The sequence below is a fragment of the Lytechinus pictus genome, chromosome 12 (assembly GCF_037042905.1).
Source record: "Lytechinus pictus isolate F3 Inbred chromosome 12, Lp3.0, whole genome shotgun sequence".
Taxonomy (NCBI): Eukaryota; Metazoa; Echinodermata; class Echinoidea; order Temnopleuroida; family Toxopneustidae; genus Lytechinus; species Lytechinus pictus.
In genome coordinates this window covers 26321264-26337580 of record NC_087256.1, presented here as the reverse complement: position 1 = coordinate 26337580, position 16317 = coordinate 26321264, and the positions used below count along the sequence as shown (strand labels likewise).

At 36.6% G+C, this 16317-nt stretch overlaps 1 protein-coding gene across 1 annotated transcript in view; it reads right to left on the bottom strand.

Moving 5' to 3' along the window:
• LOC129272633 (prominin-1-like) overlaps nucleotides 1-16317 on the bottom strand; it is a 68562-nt gene that overhangs the window by 7793 nt on the left and 44452 nt on the right. Inside the window, exons 20-26 of the mRNA XM_064107204.1 lie at nucleotides 14822-14902; nucleotides 13680-13748; nucleotides 12163-12252; nucleotides 9393-9508; nucleotides 8549-8569; nucleotides 8102-8116; nucleotides 7482-7514 (exon numbers count right to left, since the gene is read on the bottom strand). Coding sequence (XP_063963274.1) covers nucleotides 7482-7514; nucleotides 8102-8116; nucleotides 8549-8569; nucleotides 9393-9508; nucleotides 12163-12252; nucleotides 13680-13748; nucleotides 14822-14902 — 425 coding nt within the window. The remainder of the gene's footprint in view (nucleotides 1-7481; nucleotides 7515-8101; nucleotides 8117-8548; nucleotides 8570-9392; nucleotides 9509-12162; nucleotides 12253-13679; nucleotides 13749-14821; nucleotides 14903-16317) is intronic.

Here is a 16317-nt window from a genome sequence, read left to right as displayed (position 1 = left end):
ATATATGCGAAAGATAACAATGTACATTTATCGGATGCGCATTTCTGATTAAAAAAACAACGCAAAATATTATATTTATATTGCACATAAATTATATACTATTAATCAGTGCGATACTCGTCATGATTATATATAGGATTATGTTTACTTTTGTAGAATTCGATCTTTTCGCTATTTACGCGAATGAATTGGTGCTGAACGTAAATCTACCTGTGGCGGTATTCATAAATAGGTCTGATATTCAATTTGCCGTTACCATGGTAACAGTAATTTTATAGGATTATCTATATCCCAAAACATAGAAAATATACATATATGAGTAAAACAATTGAATTACCATTTTATACTCTTTCAATCTAGATTTTACAGAAGTTATTGGATTATCAGTCTTAAAAAAATATGGCCGTTGCCAAGGCAATACCTAATTTTTGTCTCGCCTGCATAGCAGAGCAGGTCAAAAGGGACCACTTTTCTGGTGGAGGCGACGGCAGTTTCGATGTAACAGCCTCATATCAACCTTGAAATCTTAACCAAGGTTACGTTTTTTGAAATTTCATTATAAGTTTGAATGTATAAACAAAAATTAATGACACTTATAAGAGTATTCAGGTATTACTGATCGTCTTGCACAAGTTTTAGATCACATGATTAAGGTCAAAGGTCATTTAGAGTCACTGAACTTTGGCCATACCTATTATCATATGTCCATGCTGTTATATATCGTAGTCTAAGACGGGGGCCGGACAACCCGACCCTGGGTAGCCCTAGACATACATGTATGTATTGCCAATGCCATTTTTGGAAATGCAGTTGTACGACCATCTATATATTACATTATCTGCGCTGGACGCTGGTCATTAGCCTTTAGATTTGTTTGTAATAATGGTCGTACGACTGCATTTCCCAACATGGCAATACATGTGATGAAATGAGCTTTAAGAATTAAAATGTGAACTTTAAGAACCTATACTCTTTTGGTATTTCAAACATCATTCTCCACAGATGAAAACTCTTAGCTCATGCAAATGGTTATTGACCGATCTATTTGAATTTCTGGTCTAATGAACTGTTCAATTAACTGATAAAGAGACCGTAGTTGCATGAAACAATGCCTGCTACATTCTAGAATTGAGAAAATGAGCTACGGACGTAAGCCTTTTGTTGGAAGATGCATGGAAGTGAGGGGGAGGGGGAAACTTGCCCCCCAAAAAATCAAGAAAAAGCATAAAACAACAGAAGCAAAATAATGGAAAGCTTGTTGGGGAGGGGGTCATTTATTTATTTATTTATTCTTTTATTTATTTATATATTTATATATATATATTTATTTAGTCATTATGACCTCAATTGAATGTAAATATTGTAATTCAAAACATTTTTTCTTAATAAACACAAATTCTTCCCTAAGCTAAATTAAGGCTTTTGTTCAAAAGACTTGGTCAGTCAGCTCGCTCACCAGCAGCGTAGCTAGGCTTTTGTCTGCAGAGGAGCACGGGGGGCGGTGCTTGGTATTTTGCAGGGGCTACCAAAATAGATTCATTTATCAAGTATTTATTATTAAGTACATATTAGCTTTATTCTCACAAGCACGATTAAGTATCTGACAAGACCTATTTGAATAATGCGAGCGCGAAGCGCAAGCAGTTTTTGTATGTGCCATGAAATTTAGAGCTGAAAGTTAGAAAGTTACACAAATCGTAAGTGTAATCATGAACATGATTCGTATCTAATTGTAATGTAAAAATTTAAGAAATTTTTAATATTCTGACATGAAAACGGGGCATTTAATACATATTTAAAAAAATAATATATAGGCTATTGATGCGAGCGCGAAACGCAATCTGATTTTTATATTCTAATCCGTAAACTGGACATTTTGATGACGTTTTGAAGTAAAGAATGTTATGTATCTGTTTAAAAAAAAGCCAGTACAAGCCGAGCTGGCTTTTTTTTTTATTAGAAACGAAACATTCTAATGCGCGATAGCTCAATCGGTAGTGAGGGGGTTTCGGATTCCGGTGGCCTGGGTTCGATTCCCACTTGGTGCGCTAGTGCCAAGTAAGGCATTTAAATGCCTTACTATAAATGGTAGTAAGGCATTTGAATCCTCATTATAGGTCCCTCGGAGAGTACCTTAAGCCATCGGTCCTCTGGTTGCTTGCTTAGAATTTATTAATGCCAGCGCGAAGCTCGAGTTGAAAATTTATTTGGCATCTTTTTGTAATCCCGTGTAGGGTGCCTATCTCGCTAAACCAAAATAAAGTATACACTCGAATCGCGAGCAGAATCATGTGGGTATATTATCTTGAAAACGGGATACTTTCAGCTCCATGTAATCCTTTCGGACACTACACATGACCTTAGGCCGTGTGAGGAGGGGGGGGGGGGGGCAGAGGCAGTTGCGGCAAGAAATGTTGTAACTCATTTTAAGTATGTACTTATTCATGTAATTATGTTTATAATGTAAGGTATCTTTAATTTTACATTCAAAATGCCCCCCCCCCCCTCCCTGATAAATTTTGCATGTCCCCTTTCGGAAAATATATCTTCCATCTTACGTGAAAATTATTTTAATACTTGTGACATTAGAAACGATCGATATTCAATAGATGAACCAATTTAAATCGAAGAATTTAAGTTGTAAAAAACTTAGAACTATTGATAGTGTTCAAACTTTTATTTTTAGTAAATCAAGATTTTTATGTCATATTGCCATATATGTGTGTGTAATATTCCAAATTGAAATGCATATTTAGTAGACTTATAATTTGAAACTCCAAATATAAATGATCGCATATCAAAGGGAATCAACATTTCTTACAAATCCCGTCAAAAGGTCAAAATGCGTGATTTTCGACAGCCTTTCAGATTTTACGCTAAAAATGATACTTTCACGCAAAAGTGCACTTGGCATCCGCCCGTACGTTATTCCTCAGTATTTCCGCAAGACTTTTAGCTGGGATGCAAAGAATTGACATTTTGTGCTATTGAATTAAAAACTTGCTTTAGTATGTATTTATACATGTTAATTAAAAACTCGCTTTAGTATGCACTTTATACATGTAATTATGTACATAATGTACGGTATTTTCAATTTTTATTTTCAAAATGCGCACCTGGTAAAATGCACATTGTCTCCTTTCGGATTACATAAAATTTGATATTTTCCATCTTACTTGAAAATTCTTTTAATATTTGTGGCATTAGGGCATTTGCTATACATTCGATGGATAAACGAATTGAAATCAAAGAATTTAAGTTGCGTAAAAAACTTCAAACTATTGATAGTTTTCACAAACTTTTATTTTGAGAAAATCGCGGTTTTATGTTTCACTGCGCTATATGTTTGTGTGTAATATTCAAATTTAAAATGCATATTTATGAGACTTATAATTTGAAACTCTGAATGAAAATAATTTCATATCAAAGATAATCAAAAATATGATGATAATCCGTCAAAATATCAAAATGCGTGATTTTCGACATTCTTTCAGATTTTACGCTAAAAATGACACTTTCACGCAAAATTGCGCATGGCATCCGGCCGTACGCTATTCCTAGGTATTTTTGCAAGACTATTAGCTGGGATGCCAAGCATCAGCAAGCATTAACAAATTTTGCCGTTCAAAGTATAAAAAATCGTTTTGGCCGGTCTACTATAATAAAATACAAAAGAACAAGTGGAGATGTGACATCATCAGCTCACCTAATGAATATTCATGACGACTGTTTTCACAAAATATTGCTAAACTTTATAATTCTATAACTTTGTTATTTGTTATCCGATTTTGATGAAATTTTCGGCATTTTGCTCAGTGAATTCTACTCTATTTATTAAGCTATACATACTTTCAGCCCGGACCATCCCTTTAAGTTCACAGGTAAAAGTTTCCTACACCACTGCATAATACTGTATGTATCAAGTAAATACACCAACAATATACCGATGGAGTACACCCCTCCAGCATTATTTTAGGCTACCGCACACCTTATTACAATCGGTCTACGACCCGATATTGGAAGAAACAGCTTTTTAAATATTTTGCAATAACATGAATATAACAAATAACCTTATTTCAGGTTCAGAATGCTTCTATCAAAATGTTCAAAATTGCAAGCTATAATTAGCAGCATCACCAAATAGGCTAACAATCATAGCTCATCATATGATTGTTGGGCTGTCAATACAATTCCCTTTTATAGATTACTATAACTATAAAGAGGAATGAAAGAGCCTAAATAACTTTCATTTGAGTATTCACTTGACGAATCAAAAATTTGGATTCTACTTTGTTCCATGATTTAATCTTCTCATCAATTGCCATGATTTTTATCATTCGGGTTGTAAGCTAATCGCAAGGTGTGCAGTGGCCCTATTCATTCTTTTTCTGTATGTAATATTTTTTAGATGCAAGGACATAAAAATGTTTACCAATTTTAGAAATGTTAACAAACTCAATCACCAAAATGGAAACAATGACTGACTTTGTGTAAGTACATGATTCCAACCAATAGAATATGTGATTTGGGAAATATAGTCAGACATATGAACATATGTAATCAATATTTGCACCCCCTCTCCCCCCCCCCCCAAAGCATAAACCTAAAATCAATAGAGACCACAAAAAATACACCAATAACCAAACAGATCAAGACATCCTCCATTAAGATTCAGCAGTTTGGGGGTTTATGATGATTTTTTTGAGCCGCAAAAAGAGCAAAATGTACACCATTTGTTGAAACGTTAGCAAGCTTCTTCTACTTAACCTTCAAAATGGAAACAATTACTGAATTTGTGACCAAAAATCCACTGGGCCACAATGCTCCACAAGTGCATACATTAATTGATAAATTGATTTCAAAACAAAGGTACATATACATGCATGAAGGATGAATGAAAACATGTATATTTTCTCTCTCTTTCAGAATAAAGAAACATTTAAACCCCAAAACTACAATCACAAATGATACAGCTTAATTAATCACCAACAATAACAATAGCCAATTTTTATATAGTGCTTTTCCCATATATGGCTCAAAGCGCTTTCCAGCATATTATCACGCCGGTCATTGGATTCATTTCAATCCCGCACGAAAGTGCACAATTTCCACTCCCTGGGGAGCATTCCTTGCAGCCTCAAAAGGCGCTGGCAATTTCAAACATACAGTAACTTTCGCATCCTACTGGGGACCCTATTAGCCCCTGGGTGGAGAGTGGCAAATGCAGATCAACGTCTTGCCAAAGGAACACACGACCCTCTGATTGGAAGGCGAGAGTCAGAACCGCTACACCAAGACACAATACACTGTACGTTTTAATATTTTGCCTAGCTTTATTTGCAATTCTTAAAACAACTGCCCATACACCAATCTAAAAGACATATGAAGGATACAATTTGCTAAGGGAGAAGAGAGAAAGACATGGCAGCTTTAGCCTTGAGCTTTATATCAAGAACATATAAAAAGCAGCTGCAACAGTTCATTATTTTTTTGGAAAGATCTTGACAGTAAACCATACCAAATACTGAGTTATTTTAAGCCTTTAGCATTTTTTTCACATTTTGAACTTATTTTTATTTAGCCATGTGCTACATTAATGAAACATCAATAGTTACTTTTCAAAGCCATGCTTGTTTGTTTTATCTTATTTTGAAAACCTGACAGTGAGCCATACCAAATACTGATTTATTTTAAACCTTTAGCATTTCACCTTTTTTCTACTAATTTTGAGCTTTTTTGTATTAATATTTGCTCCATGAATGAAACATTAATGATTCATTTACTTTTCAGAGCCATGCTTGTTTTCCAATTTTTTCAATTCAATTTCAATTTATTTGCTCATAAAAATCCATACAAAAACATACATATACAAAGTATCATATTCACAAAATAGAAAAAACAACAACAACAAATAGAAATAAACATTGGATTGACTATGAGAGGGACAGCAAGAAAGGAACAAGCCTTGTGATTAGCTGACCCTATAACATAATAATTATACAAAGACTTCAATAACAAAGATAGAAAAAAATCACTAAACTACAACGAAGGGGGGGGGGTGCCTATAATGCCTGAATGAAATTTATACAAACAAACTTTATGAATTACTATTTAAAATAAATTGCCTTGATTTTTCAAATCCTTGTTATAATTTTGTATCATCTTTTGCAAGTACTAAGTAATATACATTAAACATTTTACAAAAAAAGACCACTTTGAAGCATGTACGGAAGACTCTGCATAAGTCAATCTAATGTAAGTCAAACAATTGTCTAAATAAGCAAAAACATGTTAAAACCGTCTTCTATTCGGATAGTGCCGAAGTTGAACGGACTTCTGTCGTCACCAGAAAATTGACATACACGGAAAAACCTGTATACTGAATACCCATTCTCATTACTAGAGATATTATTCAAATGCTTAATAATGGTCGACATTTTTTAGAACACAGCAAATGCCATTTCATAGGTCCAGGCGCAGATCCAGGATATTTTGGAAGAGGGTGCTATTTGTCCCAAATATTTGACAAGCCCCCCTCCCCTCCTCCACCCCCCCCCCCTCTCAAAAAGTTCATCACTTAAAAATGAAGAGCATTTGGTAATTTTGCAATCCAATGGTAGCTACCATGGTAACAATGCTCAATTGCAAATTGGAAATCAAGAATGGAAATTACATGTACATGTACCATTGGATGGCAAGTTACTATAATAGCAACTTTTTTCTCCAATGGGGCATATGGTCTGTACTAATGTTAATGTCACAAAAACCAGATCCACAGTTTAAATTGCCTTAATCCATTACATCCCCTGATTTCCTCTCAATATACCTTACAAATTGTGCAAATATATCAGGGCCCTGTCTTACAAAGAGTTACAATTGATTTGATCAATCACAACTATGGACGGCCAGCAACGTCAACATCTATTCTGCATGTTTGTTCAAAATAATTTCTAGCTACATGATGTATATTCATGCATTCATTGTTTTCTTGAAAATTCACTGCGCTTCTCTTTGCATACAGAGGACGTTGTGCAAGTTTTTCGTAGAATAAGATTATGACACTGATGGATTTCCATAGAGCTGCGATTGATTGGATCAATCGTAACCCTTTGTAAGACGCGGCCCAGATCATCATATACACTGTATAAGGGGAAATGACCAAAACGTGCATAACAAATGCGTGCATTTGCCTTGCAAAGCCAAGCTGGTCAACAAACACGTGCACAACAACATAAAACAGTAAATGAAAATGAAGTTTGTTAGAATAACACAAAATACGAAGATGCAGCAGATACACAAGGCCGGTGGTGCACTTTCCAGTTAACCCATTGCCTACTGGGATCGAATGGCCCCTACACAAAGCCTACGGGAATTATCGAATATGGTAGTCAATGGGCTGTAAACTGGAAAAGCCATGGGTTTTATAGCTATTCATAGGTTGGACAAAAGTGCGCAACGACAAACAACCTGTATTTACTTACGCTGGATACCCCGAGGAAGGGGCCACTTTGTTGCTGTAGTGTTAGAGAGAAGTTAAAAAAATGTACGATTCAAATACAAGAAATTGGCAATATGACCCAATTCCTACTATTTCTATTCCAAATACAAGGTAAAAAAAAAAGCAGCAAAATAACACAATAATCTTTATCATTTCTGCAATATGATTTCTTCAATATTCTTAAGGGAAAAAAATCAACGCAAAGAGTTAACATGTGTGCATTGACATTTAAGCACCCTAATTTGTAATTCATCTGATATGTGATCACTAAATTCATACATGTAATGAAGCTAGGTGTTCAAATGGCCCTTATTTACAAAAAAAAATAAAAATAAAATGTAACAAAGAAAGGACACCAAATATCCTCAAAATTTTTAGAAAGAATCAACGGATAAAAAAAATTCAATGGTCAACAATATTGTAGATTGTTTCTACCAAAGCTGTAGATTGTTTCTACCAAAGCTTTAGAAAGGCTTTAAGTAATTTTTCTATCAAGCCCCATAAAATGTATAATACATGGTTGTGTGTGATTATTACAAATGGAAGAAACACTTAATTTCTGCATAAATCTAAATGAAATTCGACAATCAGTTACAAACTTACCCATAATGCTGCTGTCTGTAAATTCAATAAAAGAAACGATATACAAGAGAAATACTTTTTAGAATGCATTGTTGAATCCACTCAAAATAACATAATAATGCATGCAATACATGGTAGGGTCTCTTTTGAATAATTTTGGAAGCGTGAATGATAACTTCATTTGCATGCACATTGAAATAAATACATAATATTGAACATATACATATTGTACATACATGTGTACAGAATAGAAAAATTAAGAATTCTATCATTGTACAAATATACTTGGTGTTTATGAAAAATATACACTTAGTAAAACTAATGATTTTATATTTGTAGCTTATACTCATCTCTCATATAAACTTATTAGTCCTGACATGAACTCATTATTATAATCATTTTGAATGGAGGAATGATAACTAATTCAAGGAAAACATGAAATTAAAAAAAAAATAAAGGAACACTTACCCTTGCATTTCAAAGTCATTACTGAAAAAAAAAACAAATGGGAAAAAAATAATTATTAATCAGAAACAAATTTTAAAATATTCACAAAATTGTTAATGTTTACACCTTTTCTCTTATATTGTTAAAGTTTTGATTATTGTCTTCCTATATGTTTAATGATACATTTCTTTAAATTCTTTCAGTCACATTTTATTACGAGTATGTTATATTTGTATGCATGCTATGAATTTATGAGTAATATGAAATAAACCTATACTGAACTCAATTGAAACAGCAAATATTTTTTTGTATACTATGTTCACTAATTTGCCTAATGTTTTAGCAATATCCTAGCTACAAATAGTCAGTCAGCAAACAAGAAGATTGATTATATTTCATGGAATTTCCCTTTGTGAACCGGATATGGTGGCTCAGTGGTAGAGCGCAGTCTCATGAACTGAAGGTCATGGGTTTGATCCCCGGACAAGTCATACCAAAGACATGCAAAACGGGACCTCCTGCCTTCATAGGAGGCACGATAGCTTAGTCGGTAGAGCTTGAATTTTAGATTCCGGTGACCCGGGTTTAATTCCCACTTGGTGTGCTGTGCCCTTTGGTAAGGCATTAATCCCCAATACCAGGTCCCTTGGAGAGGACCTTAAGCCATTGGTCCTCTGGTTGCTTGCTTACAGGCATTCATGCTTTCTTAGCAATCAGGTAAGAAATCACCACCATTACCATTCTTGACGAGCACTGGCAGGGCCTGCTGGGAGAACGGTTCATAAGGGTTTGAAGTGGCTACCCTGGGTAAATAATAATAAAACTAATTGATACGATATCATCACTTCTGACTCGCATTACTTACTCTGCATAGCCATCGGTGGTGTCCATGGTCCTGAAGTACTTGGCCAGCTTGACGCCAAAGATGAGCGCAGGCATGAAGAAGACAATGCACCAACCAAGAGTGAACCACAGGCCATTCTGAGAAGTGAATAAAATAATTACAATACAGGGTGATTTCAAGTTGGGTGTTGGGAAGCACAATTAATAATGAAAATTAAAGGATATTATGAATTTCATAATATAATATATGAAACAATGAAGATATATGAAGGGAAATAGTCATTTTAATGCCTGGTATAACAAAAATGTGAGATAGTTTGATATTGATTCTGTTTTCATTTTTGGATTAGGAGAACTTCATATGAATTTTTTTTTTTCAAAATCATTATTATTATTTTTTTTTTGGGGGGGGGGTGGGTTGTTTTGGGGGTTTGTTTACTTTGAAACCAACTGATTCATTGTTAAGATTTCAAGATAAATGTTTTGTTTGTTTGTTTTTATTTAATTTTTTTTGTTCCATATTCATATAGATGTTTATATAGTATACGTGAAAATGTAATTGTGCTACTGATTATGTAAATATTACCGATAATATTATTTTAATCATACTAAATTAAATGTTATGTTGACAAGGCCGTTGTGGAAAGCTGCTCTGAAACTGACAATGCTACCCTGTAGTAGATAAATAAATAAAATTAAGAGTGCCTTCTCTAGCTCGAGCACCTACATACTGTGAGTTCTCAACACCCAGTTTGACACCATCAATTTGTTATTATATGTTTGGTGTTAATAGCTCAACACCCAGCCTGAAACCATCAGTTGGTGATTTGAAGTTTGGTGTTGGTGTTGGGAAGCACAATATAGAGTGCCTTCTCTAGCTCGAGCACCTGCATACTGTGAGTTCTCAACACCCAGTTTGACACCATCAATTGGTGATTATATGTTTGATGTTAATAGCTCAACACCCAGCCTGAAACCATCAGTTGGTGATTTGAAGTTTGGTGTTGGTGTCGGGAAGCACAATCAAGAGTGCCTTCTCTAGCTCGAGCACCCACATACTGTGAGTTCTCAACACCCAGTTTGACACCATCAATTGGTGATTATATGTTTGGTGTTAATAGCTCAACACCCAGCCTGAAACCATCAGTTGGTGATTTGAAGTTTGGTGTTGGTGTTGGGAAGCACAATCAAGAGTGCCTTCTCTAGCTCGAGCACCTACATACTGTGAGTTCTCAACACCCAGTTTGACACCATCAATTGGTGATTATATGTTTGGTGTTAATAGCTCAACACCCAGCCTGAAACCATCAGTTGGTGATTTGAAGTTTGGTGTTGGTGTCGGGAAGCACAATCAAGAGTGCCTTCTCTAGCTCGAGCACCCACATACTGTGAGTTCTCAACACCCAGTTTGACACCATCAATTGGTGATTATATGTTTGGTGTTAATAGCTCAACACCCAGCCTGAAACCATCAGTTGGTGATTTGAAGTTTGGTGTTGGTGTTGGGAAGCACAGTCAAGAGTGCCTTCCCCGAGCTCAAGCACCTACTGTGAGGTTACAAGTGATTCTAAACATATTGACAGCTCAACACCCAGCTCGAAGCCATCCATTTATGATTTCAGTTTAATGGTGATTTTGGCAGACCTGCCAACCTCTGGGAATTGAAAACTGTATTCTGTGATAAAAAAAAATGTATTTTTCCCCAAAAAAGTGTATTTCATAATAAAATGCTTGGCGCACTCGCTCATCGCGGCGCTCAAGCTGTATGCAAGCTAAAATGCGCACTGCTCTTGCAGATGAAAAAAAAAACATTAAAACATGTGTATATCTTCACCCTGGTTTGAACAAAATGATTGGGAAAAAAAACAAGTAACCTGAAATTACATTGATCTAATAACCATATTTGTGCACATTTTATGAAGTAGAGACATAAAGAGATTATTTTTCTCAATAAATTACGATTTAGTTAAAAAAAAAAAAATATATATATATATATTTTTTTTTTTTTTTCTTTTTTTACAAAAAACGTATTTTTCAAAGAAAAAACGTACTGCCGTATTTTGGTTGCAAAAAACGTAGTAAATACGGCTAAAACGTACTGGTTGGCAGGTCTGTTTTGGTGTCAGAAGCAAAACTTACATGGTGTTCTCTATTCTCCAGTCTTACTATGAGTTTCCAAAAATAATTCAAATCATATTATTGAGAGCTCAACACCTAGCTCAAAACTATCATTTGGTGATTCGAAGTTTGGTGTTTGAAGCCCAATCTAGATTGACTTCCATAGCTTAAAATTATAATCCAAATCATATCATTGATAGAGGGTTACCTGTTTTTTAATTTTTTTAATTTCAGGAAGACTTTTTTCCAGATTTTTTAGGTGTCAGGACATATCTGAACATCATGAAAGAGATGGAATACACAGTGGCAAAAAGGGAGGGGAAATTCAGGCAACATTTTAGTAACTAGCGGTTTGATTCGCAATTTGATACTGGACAGTGGAGGTTGATGGAACATATTTTATTTCACCTTTACTTGCAGCATTTATATTTTTATTCATTGATTTGAAACTTCTCTGGATCAATAAAAATACCAAAAAAAAACACAAATTCTTGAGCACAAGAGTACTTTCAAATAAGTAATCTAGAAAAAATTTGAAAAGATAACAATTATTGAAAATCAGCTAGAAGTCTGAAACAAGTGCATGGGACAGAATGGGTAATCAACTTACTGCTGCCAATATTGAAACTTATCAATCACTTTAATTTTGAATTGGCCAACAAATGTATACTTACAAATGATCGAAGTATTCCGATGCAGAGTGTATTCACTGCTTGATTCCACAGGTTATAAACTGGACGACAGCCTCCAATTGTGTTCTCCAGCTATAAAAGAAAAATGCATACGAATAAGTTGTGAGTTGAAGTCAGTTGGCATCATTGTCCAGGATTGAAAATCAAAATCAGAGATTCTGCAGCTAATTCGATCTTAAAGTGATTGGTTAACATTGGTTTGACTTTTTAAAAATCTGAGCTAGAAGGTCACACTTGTCACCTGTGTCTGTGATATGTTACAAAAATGAAGCCCAGAAAAAATTGCGTTCGAAAACAATTATTTAGTGCTTCAAAAATTGAAATATAAAGTGACCGAAAACACCATCTTAATTTCATCCCATACACTTACGTGTACTATTTAGGCGTCTATAAGACGCCTATTTACAAAATCGGGGTTTGCCTTGTAGTTTTAGCTTTTCATTCTTAATAATGGTTGTTTTCAGGGTTTATTAGTTCTAATACATGCACTTGTACACATGTTTCATCTTGGTTTGAGAATTTTTTTAATCGGCTGCTCACAAAGTTAAACAATACCTTTAATCACTACCAGCCACCCCAAAATGACAAAATGTGGCCCTCTTTCTTTTGGTTTGTGTCAGTGGCATGATTTGTTTGTATTCATACCAAAATCATCATAATCTTGACATAAATTGCCCATACTATATAGTGTGAAAAGGAAAAGAGAGTAAATCTCTGCCTGGTCAAAGTGTCTCTGACAAAAGCACCCCTTTCTAATAGGTAGCATGCGTCGTAACTTCTGACAATGAACAGGACTGTTGTATTGTTTTTGAAGAGGGTTTTATTTGATTTTCTCATTTCTTTATGCAATGAACTTCCTCCGTCTGCTGGAGGATGTATTGATTTTTTTTTATTGTTCTGTGGTTCTGAAAGTGAATGTATTCTAAACATAACTATAAAATCTACAAAGCTATGGGACAAAGGGGCATCAATAGGTAAGTATGAAGTTGTGCAAAAATATGAACAAAACATTTCTACGGGTGTGCACTGATGCAAAGAAAACACACAAAGAGTTAAAACAAAATGTGTTTCACAGTCTAACAGCTAGACTGTACATGTATAACTTCTCCATTTAAATAAAAAAAATTGAATTCAAGCATTATTTCAAATTAACAGAACTTTTTTCGTTGATCATTTTCTGTGATTGGGGTATCATATTAAAGAGCAGAAATTATACTTTTTTAAAATGTGCTTTACATTTGGAAACACAGATACAACCACCGAGTGACTTTATGGTATCCTTTCCTCAAATAGTTTTTTTTCTCTCTCTCTCTCTCTCTGATGCATGAATGAGGAATATGAGTAATACCCAGTGAATGAGGAAATACTGAGCTTCACAATGATTTGTCTGTTGTATTCATGACAAACAAAGTTATGATAAATAATCAATAATTCTTGGGTTTTTTTAATAATGAGACACACTTACATCTTACAATTACTATAAACATACATGTACAAACCTGGTAAGTAACATATGTCACAAATTGCTCTGGATAACCAAGTACTCTGTTACTGTATGAGACTATAGACTGAAAAAAAAAATATGAAAATAAAGAAATTATAACTTCACTCTACTATAGACTTAATAATCAGATTCAAGTGTTTAAACACAGACCTCCCAACTCATGTAACTGGGAAATAAGGATGATTTGTCTTTTAAAAAAGGGGGAAAAAGCAGTATTTTCCCCAAGGATTGTGCAGTAAGCCATCAGGAATAGAGGAAAATTACTTCGGACCAGAACTCAGAATGGTCAAGAATTCATATTCTTTCCTCCTAATTCAGAATGGGTGGGAAGTCTGCGTATCTGTGCAAGGGGCCGTTTCATAATATTGTTACAACTTCTTGCACGTAGGAGTAAAAAACACATTAAACACATAGGAGTAATGCCGAAAATTTGTTTACAAACTTCTTGCACGACTGTACGTATGACTGGTGACCTTTTCTCATGCTAGATGATGTGTCTCTTTGTAGCTGACTTGGCCCCCAAGAACATACTCCAGGCATGCCTAAAGCTTAGCATAACTTACAAACACCTTCACTGGAAAGCTACCCTGGACTTCCAAGGGTTGAAGGGAGCAAGTGACTATGCCCCCCCCCCCTCCAAAAAAAAAGTTTGTTTGCTCTAACCTCACAGACATTTGTCAAACCTGCAGTCTTCATTTTTCTTTATTTAAATTTGACCCCCCCCCCCAAAAAAAAAAAAAATGTGCAGACCGACCCTAATTTGCATTGGTTTTCCTCCTTTTTTTTAACTGGCTAATTGTGTAGTAAAGCATCACCCATGACATGAAAAGGAACAAGTGGCTGGTTCCACGACATTTGCTCCGACAACAATTGCTCCGATGGAAAATCTGCACGTTAAGCTAAACATAAAATCTAACCTCCAAAACTATATAAAACCCTAATCTCTATCTTCACGTTATTCTGAACCAAAAACTCTATTACAATCCTAACTCTAAACTCATGCCCTCTGAGATAAGAAGACCGGAGAAAATGTCGCAGGAGCAAATGTCGTGCCACCAAGGTGGCCACTATTAGCTAGTAAATCAATTACACATCCTCTAGTGATAGCATTTCTTGTAAGAACCATCCCTTTCTTACCGATTGGACTTCACTCTCCACGTTGTTATCAATGAAATCTTGGGCAGATTCTGCATTTGCAATGGTGGCATTCACTACAGTCTGTCAGAAAGAAAGATAAAAACATTTTTTTTTTCATATCAAGAAGGGAAATTGGATTTTGATTTATTATCCCACAGATGGAAAATAATTGCAATTACTAGTTTCAAAATAATAGTTACTCTGACATAAAAGAATTTAGCAAAATTATACATTCATTATGATTTACAAGTTTACACATTTTGTTATACATCTTATATCTCTTCCTCCTCACCACAACCACCATTCTCCTCCTCCTCCTCCTCACCACCACCACCACCACCATCCTCCTCCTCCTCACCACCACCACCACCACCATCCTCCTCCTCCTCCTCACCACCACCACCACCACCATCCTCCTCCTCCTCACCACCACCACCACCATCCTCCTCCTCCTCCTCCTCCTCCTCACCACCACCACCACCATCCTCCTCCTCCTCCTCATCACCACCACCACCACCACCACCATCCTCCTCATCACCACTACCACCACCACCATCCTCCTCCTCATCACTACCACCACCACCATCCTCCTCCTCATCACTACCACCACCACCATCCTCCTCCTCCTCACCACCACCACCACCATCCTCCTCCTCCTCCTCATCACCACCACCACCACCACCACCATCCTCCTCCTCCTCATCACTACCACCACCACCACCATCCTCCTCCTCATCACTACCACCACCACCATCCTCCTCCTCATCACTACCACCACCACCATCCTCCTCCTCATCACCACCACCACCATCCTCCTCCTCCTCATCACCACCACCACCACCATCCTCCTCCTCCTCATCACCACCACCACCATCCTCCTCCTCCTCCTCCTCCTCATCACCACCACCACCATCCTCCTCCTCCTCCTCCTCATCACCACCACCATCCTCCTCCTCACCACCATCCTCCTCCTCACCACTACCTTCATCACCATCATCCTCATCACCATCATCCTCACCACCACCACCCTCCTTACCACCACCACCCTCTTTACCACCACCACCACCATCATCCTCCTCACCACCATCACCACCACCACCCTCCTCCTCCTCACCACTACCTTCATCACCACCATCCTCCTCACCACCACCACCCTCCTCCTCCTCACCACTACCTTCATCACCACCATCCTCCTCCTCACCACCACCACCCTCCTCCTCCTCACCACTACCTTCATTATCACCACCACCACCCTCCTCCTCCTCCTCATAATCAACATCACACCATCACCACCACCCTCCTCCTCACTACCACCACCACCACCACCACCCTCCTCCTCATCACCACCACCACCACCCTCCTTATCACCACCACCACCACCACCCTCCTCCTCATAATCAACATCACCACCACCACCACCACCCTCCTCATCACCACCACCACCACCACCACCACCAACCCTCCTCCACATCATCATAATCAACATCACACCATCA